The following is a 9,584-nucleotide window of genomic DNA, read 5'->3' on the forward strand; positions in this document are numbered from 1 at the left end:
ATATAGCCTAGGCTACCATGCATGGACTCGTAGGCTATATTTCCCCACAAACCAAGCGGCTGCTTGGACAAATCCACTTGAGGGGTGGGGCAGGGGGGCGCGATCGTAACACACACTGAACCTGTCATAAAGAGGCCAAAATGATTGACCTGTCACCCCCAATCCAAATGGATGCAACTGCATTTATAGGCTAAGCCTAGGTCTACATGACGGGCCGCAAATAGGCTAAATAACTTTAAAAAAAAAAAAAAAAATTCCCGCCTGATCGATCGTCTATTGACAGTGATGGTCACGATGTGAATGGAGGTGCGTCTTTTCGCGTATACCACGGTGTCCACTAAGCATACCATGCTTATTTCGACCCTCTGCCCAACATAGCTTGGAGGTTGCAGTGGTAATCGTGATGATAGTGTCCGTAATGGACGTGGTACAGACAGCAGGAGTTGTAGAAATAGGGCTCTGAAGAACTACAAAGTCACCCGCGATATAGGAACTATAATAGTTTACTATCGTTGGTATACATCTTAGGTGTTTTCCTGTTAATTTGTTATGTGGGTAATATGACAAAAAAGAAAGTAAATCTGCTCAAATATGTTCATCCAGTATTTACTGAAAGGTGCATAATTTGCTTGCCATCCAGTGGCAAATTAGATGGGTAAATATAGCCTACAACTTTTGTTTATACTCTATACATTTACAGTAGGACTTTATCTTTGACAAGCCATGGCCTTTTGAATTTTTGATATAAAAATCCAATGGTTGCTTTCTTAACCCTGATGCCAGTTTACCAGGTTTAAAACAGTTGAGAGGAAATTATTTTTATTTGGTGTGAAACACACACATAGGCCTACCTGTTTTTATGCTTTTTTGTTTGTTTTTATAATTTGTATTAATATTTATTTAATAATTATTTTATTTATAAGCTAAGGTTGCTAGCACAGGTGTCTAAAAATAGATAAAAAGTCTTGCACTTTCTGTTTGTAGTTTTGTGTTTGAAAATACAGTATTTGAAAAAAAAAAACATTGCATTTTAGGAAATAGACATTCTTTTTTTGTATTATTCTTTAACACTGACGTGGCCCTCCAACAAGATGACATTGGCAGAAGTGGCCCCCAGCTCATTTGAGTTTGAGACCCCTGCCCTAGATAAACTGCAGAGAAAAATACAAGTAGAAGAAGAGCTGCAAGAAGAGTTGGTCAGGGTTTTACCTGCAGTAGGCTACTGGGTTGTCTTTTTTCCGATTCTAGAGCAGGCCAAACTCACAGGCCCCCCCAAACCGTTCTCTAGTGCATGAAGGCCCCCCTGACCCCTTTTGTGCAGCCCCCACCATATCTAGGTGGTTTGATATATATATATGTATAGCACCTACTACTACTACTACTATACAGCATGGTGGTGCACTGATTCCTCCTCCGTTTTCCCCACAATTCTGCTATCTCAATTCTACTCTTCCTCCACAATTTGATAATCTCAATGCCCAAATATCCAATATCTCAATCATTATGTGGGCTACAAGAGATGTCAAATTATACATTTCAGTTTTTTCGCCAAGCTAAAGAGAGGTGTCTGTCATTGCTTATGAAAATATAGGCTGATTCATTCCCCTTGCATTTTGCTGCGAGGTACATGGCATGGCACATTTTGTGAGTGGCACGTTCTCATTTTGCGGGTGAGCTGTCGTACCCCCTCTGCGATGTGTTCGGGGCCCCCTAGTTTGAGAACCACAGTTCTGTAGAGAATAGCCTATTTTTATTAGATGTCATACACTTTCCCCCCCTCAAAGTCAAGGAATCGCTTGTTATTGCTCTCTACTCCCTCCACATTCTGGAGCCTAAAAAAGCCTCTAGCTGCCATCTACATTGTCCTAATGGTCGCAGTGAGATTTTGCCTAAATGCAGCAGGGGTCTCACGAACATTGCGCTACGTCTAGTCTCTGCACTGGCTTCCAGTAAGTCACAGGATTTACTTTAAAGCTCTATGCTTGTTTATAAATCACTAAATGTAACAGTATTTAATTCTCTATCAGGCGTGCTTCCGGCCTACACGACCTCTCAGGTCCCAGGAGAAAATATCCAAAGTTTAGCTCAGGAACCAACTTACGGATGACATCAAAAATGGCCCTAACGCCAGTTTTATATCTAGACTGAAGACCAAGCGTTCTCAGATGGCTTCTGCTAATTGATCAAATGCACTTCCTAATAGATAGATAGATAGATAGATACTTTATTGATCCCCAGGGGAAATTCAAGGATAATCAGAGGGCTTACTATTCCTATGGCTAAATTTAGTGCAACCACCTAACTGGAGATGTGGCGAAGCATAAAGCTTTGGCTGTGTTCCAGCAATCGAAAGTCGGGTACTCTGCCTTTTATGTTATTTGTATTATTCTATTCTATATAGACCTACTTTATTTATGTTTTACATGTTTTGAACTATTGCCATTTTAAACTTTTATTAACAATTATTCTTTGCTTTTGTTTATGTAAAACACATTGAATTATTCATGTATGAAATGGACTATGTAAATTAACTTGCCAGGCTTTTATGAGAAGGGTATGAGCATATTTTGCTCCACTAGGTGGCGGAACATGCTTTGCAAGCGTAACCCGCCATTACAAAATTGAAGAAGAAGAACAGCATGGTTCTTATCATAACTGTAGCTCCTTTTAGACATGTAGGTTACAAAGTTGCCATTTCATTTCAATTCGTGGTCGTGTCGACAGTGTGTAGCCAACAAACGTTCGATCTATCTGGCGACGATGTGCCATATTGTTGAACTGTGTGAAGATGCTGTTACTGTATCAAGAGGATAGCGTCTCAGATGAACCAGTTAAGTTACAGCCATCCACCCTCTTCATCTTGGACTTAATCGTTCAGTCATGCAGATGCAACATGGATTTTTGTATTAAAGTAGCAAGACAGTTTCTACGCGTGGGGAAAAAGAACAAAGCTCTCTCCGATTCAGCCTGTTTAGATTTGTCGGCACAGTTTCTGGCCATAGATTTGGGTCTGAAACCTGCAGTCTTATATGACGTCAATGGTGCTAGCCCGGTGGAAGTCCATCATTATCTGAACGCTTTGCAAGAGGAGGGCTTTGTATCTTCTGCACTTCGCACAGTAGTGCTTGGTGGCAATATCTTTATAGTGAACCTCGACCAGATAATTCTACACTTACAGAGACTGCTTCTGAGACGCAGTCTGGTGGTCATTGACGTTTGTCCTTCACAGGTAGAGCCTGCTGCCTTTGACATCACTTTGGGTGGGACTGAGGCCATGGTCAAAGCTATGCTGAGTTATTTTACCAAGGAATCTGTGAGCCAAGAAAGAAATTCGATTCTTGAGATAGGAGAGGACTTGCTCCAAAAGTGGAACCTTTGCACTCTCTTTGGAGTTCTCCTGGGCTACCCTGCCACCTATTGGTTTGACCAGGACATAGGCTTTGACAATTGTCTGAGTCTGGTACCTCTCTTAGTAACCAAAGTTTCACTGACATGGCAGACAGCTTATGGACAGCATCAGTTTTGCCTCTTCTCCTTCAGTATCCCAGAGGTTCTGTGGACACAGGCCAAAGCCACATTTGAGAGCTGGACTCAAAATCTGCAGCAGCAATTCAAGAGACAGACTGCTTTAACAGAACTCAACATATCTAAAACAAATGTCACATTACCTGCTGTAACCCTCTAAATTTCAGTTTTGTTGATAACTGACTGACTGTTTTGATGGTGGGGTGTGTTGTTTGTGTGACTGACTTTTATTAAACCACTTCATACATTTTAGTAAATGCACTGTGATGGGGATGCTTAACGTATATTAAAAACAACGAGTCATTTAAAATGTGTATTTTTAAACTTTCCACAGACCTCCTCCACATGAAAGGTAATTTAATGTGTTTAATTGTCAAAGACCCTTTATTCAATATTCACACATCTAAGAATAAGAAACAGGTACATCTCAAAGTAATTTCAATCTGTTTATTGCACATTCAAGAATGGAGGAGAACCATCTAACCATTTATGACAAATGTAGGTAGTTCAGACAAATGTTATACAGATTTTACTCTCTTTTATCACCCTAGTCCGTTATTTGCCTTCAAATACAAACAAATATCCTTTCCTCTTCTTTTACTGCATGTTGGTATTCATTAATGAGCAAAAGTGGATCATAACATGTCCCTTTACAGTTCCACTGGGTTCTATGACATTGTCATATGTCCAGTGTAAGTCCAGTCCAGGCTGATTCAGTTCAAAACATACATAATATTGTATACAAGCCCAAAGGACCTGTAAAACGTTTGCATAAAATGGAGCACTGCATCTGAATATCAGTCTGTCCCCTCTTGTAACGGCAAGTTTTTAGTTATTCATATTGTGGTGTTCATTCTTTGAGGTAATTCCTTTGTGTCAGTACTAGGTCTCTAGGCCTCTTACACGACCTGGCACTATCTCAAATGTATTTCCTGAGAGAAACCATTGGAAAATACAAAAGTTGTTTTTTGTTTCTGTATGAAACTGGTTGTGCTCTAAAGGACACCAGAGGTCTCCATTTCATTTAGTGACGTAGAGCGATCAGAGGTCAACAAGGCTGTATAGCAGGGAGCACCTCTCCACAGCGGGCACTCACTCGTAGCTCGGCCATGTGATCTGCCCTCGTGGCCCCGATGTTCAGGATTGCTACAGGGATCAGTTTCTCACTCGCCGCAAGGAGGAAGCGGTACGCTGAATACACCTGAGGGAAAGCACAGTGCAGTGACAGGTCAGCTTCAGATCTAAGAACTCTACCCATACTGGATTGCATGTAATAAACATGGCTCTGCAAAACACTACTCTACTCTACAGCTTGTAGTCAGACAAGTCAAATAAAACTGTTTGGATTTACATACACACAACTCACAACTTTGCTTTCGCACATAGGTAGTTTAAGAAACACTAATATAAAATATGATATTTTACTTGATCTGCTCACAGGCCACCAAGGATAGCTTGACCACACTTTGAGAAACACTGCGCTAGGCTGATGTGTAGAGAGGACCCACCTGCAGAGAGGAGCCTGCAACCAGCACTGCGTCCGACTCAGCTAGCCTTTCATGCACAAACTGCACTGTTGACCGGTTAACTGAATCTCCAAAGAAAGTGACCTCTGGCTTTAGGATGCCTCCGCAGCTTTGGCATGAGGGCACTCTAAAGTGCAGCACCTGTTCATCTTCCAGAAAGACATCTCCATCTGGTGCTACTGACCCTGCTTCGGCGGCCCAGCCAGGGTTCATCTCAGTAAAGCGCCTCTGCAGATCCTCTCGGGGAGTAAGGACCCCGCAACCTAAACACACCACCCTGAGAAAAGGACAGATACTGTTAAGAAAATGTGTAAAAAACAGAAACTTCTTCAGCTTTGCCCCATATGACAAGGCAAAAAGCGGGTACCCCAATAAAACAAATGATATTTAAATCCTTTTAAAGATCCAGTCATCTTCATCATGTTGTCTAAATGCCTGTTCATCATAATCAAAGTCACTGAGTTATCTTACCTGTGTGTACAGCCATGCAGCTCTGTCAAACGTTGATGGCCAGCCTTAGAATGCAACGCGTCCACATTCTGCGTCACCAACCAGTGTACTTTCCCCTGTGCTTCCCAGTCCCGCAGGGCCAAGTGGGCAGAGTTCGGCTTGTGTGAGGAGAACTGTGGCCAACCCATATAGTTGCGCGCCCAGTAGCGCTGTCGAGATTTGGCACTGCGCAAGAACTCCACATGCTGCATTGGCCGCCGATCCGTTCGCGCGTAAAGACCAACTCCTTCTGAGCGGTAGTCGGGGATTCCTGACTCCGTGGAAAGTCCAGCACCAGTGATAACGAAGAGGCATCGCGCACGTGACACAAAAGCCTGAATCCGTTCCAAATCGCTGGGTTCAATGGAGCGGCTCGTGGGAACGAAATTAACAGCTCCCGCACACGCTGAAGAAGAGGCACCCCTTCTTGTGACTAGGTACCGCGGCAGGTGTCTCCACGTCGTCATCATCTGGGCGCTTTAAAGCAGAGGTCTCAAAACACCAAAAGCACACATCAGCATAACGTTAGTTGCAATTGGTTACGAAAGACATTTCGAAGTAAACGCTGTAAAGTCCATATTAGGCGTGTTCGTCTTCATGCAGATCTGTGCAGATCTGACTTGATGTGGTGCATGCTAGGTTGAACACTAGTTAACTTCAACTGGATTAATGACAGCAGGTCACCAGAATGCACAAGGACATGTATGTTATATGCATGTTGAAGTGTCACCGCATGCTACTCACCACATATAATGCACAGATTATGCAGCATGAAAACCAGCATACAGTTTTCTGACTGACATAAAGCTTCAGCTTAAAAAACACAACATAGGATATTTTTTTAAGTGTCCGACAGACAGGAAACGGAAATTGTAAGTTACTCAAACATGCGGAAACTGGGAGTTGTAGTCCAATTCTCTGTAGCCTATCAGTGGTTCTCAAATTTTCCACAATGACTACCACCTCAGAAACAATTGGCTCATCAAGTACCACCATTATGACTAGCATTAAATATGACAATTTCACATATTGTAGGCCTATATTGTACATACTGTTTTGCGTAGTTTGTTGCTGGCTGGTGCCATGGAAGCTTCACTAGTCACCATTGAGTTGTTTTTTGTTTCTGCTCGACATATTCACCACACTTCTCTTTCTAAAACTTCCCGTTTGGAGCCATGATTGCATGAATGTTTTTGATCCATCATGTTTTCTTCCTTTTCCTTTACTTGCCATCACAGTTTAGTGTGTCAAACATTTGCTAATGTTCCATACAGTTAAACCAACTAGCCTCGTTTTTTCATGAAAGATAAAACAAATAGTTGAAATTTAACTTCAGTGATCTGGTAAGGATTTTTAATTATATACAGGTGCTGGTCATATAATTAAATATAATGCAAAAAGTTGATTTATCAAAAAGTGAAACTTGTATACATTCATTCCACACTAACTGGTATATTTCAAGTGTTTATTGATTTTATTTTTGATGATTATAACTGACAACTAATGAAACCCCCAAATTCAGTATCTCAGAAAATTAGAATATTGTGAAAAGGTTCACTATTGAAGACACCTGGTGCCACACTCTAATTAGCTAATTAACTCAAAACACCTGCAAACGCCTTTAAATGGTCTTTCAGTCTAGTTCTTTAGGCTACACAATCATGGGGAAGACTGCTGACTTGACAGTTGTCCAAAAGACGACCATTGACACCTTGCACAAGGAGGGCAAGACACAAAAGGTCATTGCTAAAGAGGCTGGCTGTTCACAGAGCTCTGTGTCCAAGCACATTAATAGAGAGGCGAAGGAAAGGAAAAGATGTGGTAGAAAAAAAGTGTACAAGCAATAGGGATAACCGCACCCTGGAGAGGATTGTGAAACAAAACCCGTTCAAAAATGTGGGGGAGGTTCACAACGAGTGGACTGCTGCTGGACATGGGTTTGTCAAGCCACTCTTGAACAAGAGACAGCGTCAGAAGCGTCTCGCCTGGGCTAAAGACAAAAAGGACTGGACTGCTGCTGAGTGGTCCAAAGTTATGTTCTCTGATGAAAGTAAATTTTGCATTTCCTTTGGAAATCAAGGTCCCAGAGTCTGTAGAAAGAGAGGAGAGGCACAGAATCCACGTTGCTTGAAGTCCAGTGTAGTTTCCACAGTGGCGTTTGAGGTGCCATGTCATCTGCTGGTGTTGGTCCAGTGTGTTTTCTGAGGTCCAGGGTCAACTCAGCTGTCTACCAGGAAGTTTTAGAGCACTTCATGCTTCCTGCTGCTAACCAACTTTAAGGAGATGCAGATTTTCCAACAGGACTTGGCACCTGCACACAGTGCCAAAGCTACCATACCTGGTTTAAGGACCATGGTATCCCTGTTCTTAATTGTCCAGCAATCTTGCCTGACCTTAACTCCATAGAAAATCTATGGGGTAGTGTGAAGAGGAAGATGCGATACGCCAGCCCCAACAATGCAGAAGAGCTGAAGACCACTATCAGAGCAACCTGCCACGCCGTATTGCAGTAATTCAGGCAAAAGGAGCCCCAACTAAGTATTGAGTGCTGTACATGCTCATATTCAATTCAATTCAGTTTGTTTGCCAGACTCGTGTCCAAAAGCTACACAAGACGGAACAGAAAGACAAACAAAACAAAACAAGCAGACAAACAAGAAAAACAAATACAACAATTAAAATGCATACAGGCATTTCAGCCAATGCACTCTCAGACTGAGTGTGTACCTGGAGCAGCTCACAGATGGATTTGAGAGTGCCACCATGATACTGTTGGTGGACTCATCCAGACGTTGCATGAACTTAAACCTCAAATTTCTTAAAAGTGCTTTCAGTGTGCTTACTCATGCAGATACAAACATCTGACTAGCACTCCCTCCTCTGGGAACCTTGAGTAAAATTCGCACTGCATTATTGTAGGTAACTTGTAACTTCTGCATGCTGGATTTTTTTGTAAGAAGACCATAGATGGGCAGTAAATCGTGGTGTGCAGTAAGCTTTGAACAGAGCTACTTTAACTTGACTGGAACAGTAGCTAAACTTACGCGCTATGGTGTTTGCCTGTGCATATAACTTACAACACTGTCTGTATATGTCGTCATTCATATCATCTGTAATAAAATTACCAAGGTATTTAATCTTTTTGCAGACCTCAAGACAATTATTGGCTAATTTGAACACAGGGAAATTAAGCCATTTATCCTGTTTCGTTCTGCATATTAAAACAGCACTTTTGCTGGAATTATATTTTATGTCAAATTCCACACCATAGTCAGAGCATATATTAAGAAGCTCCTGCTGCCCAGCACTACTTGGACTAAGAGTTACAAGGTCATCTGCATACATAAGATGATTCACCAGCATGCCACCAATCATACAGCCAGTGTCTTACTTTTATCATACATTATCTTACATTTTATCATTTATCATTTTGTCATACTTTTCATGTTCATACTTTTCAGTTGCCCAACATTTCTAAAAAACCTTTTTTGTATTGGTCTTAAGTAATATTGTAATTTTCTGAAATATTGAATTTGGGATTTTCATTAGTTGTCAGTTATAATCATCAAAATTAAAAGAAATAAACATTTGAATTATATCAGTCTGTGTGTAATGAATGAATATAATATACAAGTTTCACTTTTTGAATGGAATTACTGACATAAATCAACTTTTTGATGATTCTAATTATATGATCAGCACCTGTATATTGATATCATTTGAAGTGATTGTCATCTTGGACTCCTGGAGTACCACTAGAAGGAGACTGCGTACCACCAGTGGTACACGTATCCGTAGGCTACCACAGTTTGAGAACCACTGGCCTATATGGTTGTAGCCAAACACAAGCCAGTGTTTGATGAAGCCAGTTGGTTACATCAACCAAATGGTTCTGTCAATCTTGTTTCTAACCCTTAGGCCTATCTGAAACCCAATCATGTAATACAAAGTGTAAAAACACCACAGGTGTAGGCATTGGAAAGAAACAGTTTGTGATGTAAAAAAAACCCTCAGATGTAAACAAGTTTCTTTTATGTTATACAG

At 41.3% G+C, this 9,584-nt stretch overlaps 2 protein-coding genes across 3 annotated transcripts; one reads left to right on the forward strand and one right to left on the reverse strand.

Annotated features, from left to right (window-relative positions):
- Nucleotides 1-2,589: 2,589 nt before the first annotated feature.
- Nucleotides 2,590-3,835, forward strand: c4h1orf74 (chromosome 4 C1orf74 homolog). Its single transcript, XM_042088500.1, has one exon. It carries the CDS (start codon nt 2,789-2,791, stop codon nt 3,683-3,685), a length of 897 nt encoding a protein of 298 aa, XP_041944434.1. The 5' UTR covers nt 2,590-2,788; the 3' UTR covers nt 3,686-3,835.
- A 123-nt stretch (nt 3,836-3,958) lies between these two features.
- sirt4 (sirtuin 4) lies at nt 3,959-6,795 on the reverse strand. Of its 2 annotated transcripts, none has more exons than XM_042088498.1 (4): nt 6,593-6,795; nt 5,523-6,032; nt 5,034-5,328; nt 3,959-4,726 (listed from the first exon to the last, which is right to left on the reverse strand). In XM_042088498.1, the coding sequence occupies exons 2-4, from the start codon at nt 6,008-6,010 to the stop codon at nt 4,574-4,576; spliced, it is 936 nt and encodes a 311-aa protein (XP_041944432.1). In that variant the 5' UTR covers nt 6,011-6,032; nt 6,593-6,795; the 3' UTR covers nt 3,959-4,573. The 2 variants fall into 2 exon arrangements, with proteins under 2 accessions (XP_041944432.1, XP_041944431.1); XM_042088497.1 differs by lacking the exon at nt 6,593-6,795 and adding an exon at nt 6,285-6,559.
- Between the last annotated feature and the right edge of the window lie 2,789 nt (nt 6,796-9,584).

Source organism: Alosa sapidissima, chromosome 4 (genome assembly GCF_018492685.1).
Source record: "Alosa sapidissima isolate fAloSap1 chromosome 4, fAloSap1.pri, whole genome shotgun sequence".
Classification (NCBI taxonomy): Eukaryota; Metazoa; Chordata; class Actinopteri; order Clupeiformes; family Clupeidae; genus Alosa; species Alosa sapidissima.

Bases quoted from the DNA above. Each gene is read 5' to 3' on its own strand.
- c4h1orf74 (XM_042088500.1), top strand. From the start codon at position 2,789: ATGCTGTTACTGTATCAAGAGGATAGCGTCTCAGATGAACCAGTTAAG.
- sirt4 (XM_042088498.1), bottom strand. From the start codon at position 6,010: ATGATGACGACGTGGAGACACCTGCCGCGGTACCTAGTCACAAGAAGG. The intron at 5,329-5,522 runs GTAAGATAACTC...TCCTTTTCTCAG, and splicing joins CTGCATGGCTGTACACACAG to GGTGGTGTGTTTAGGTTGCG. The intron at 4,727-5,033 runs GTGGGTCCTCTC...GCTTTCCCTCAG, and splicing joins TTGCAGGCTCCTCTCTGCAG to GTGTATTCAGCGTACCGCTT.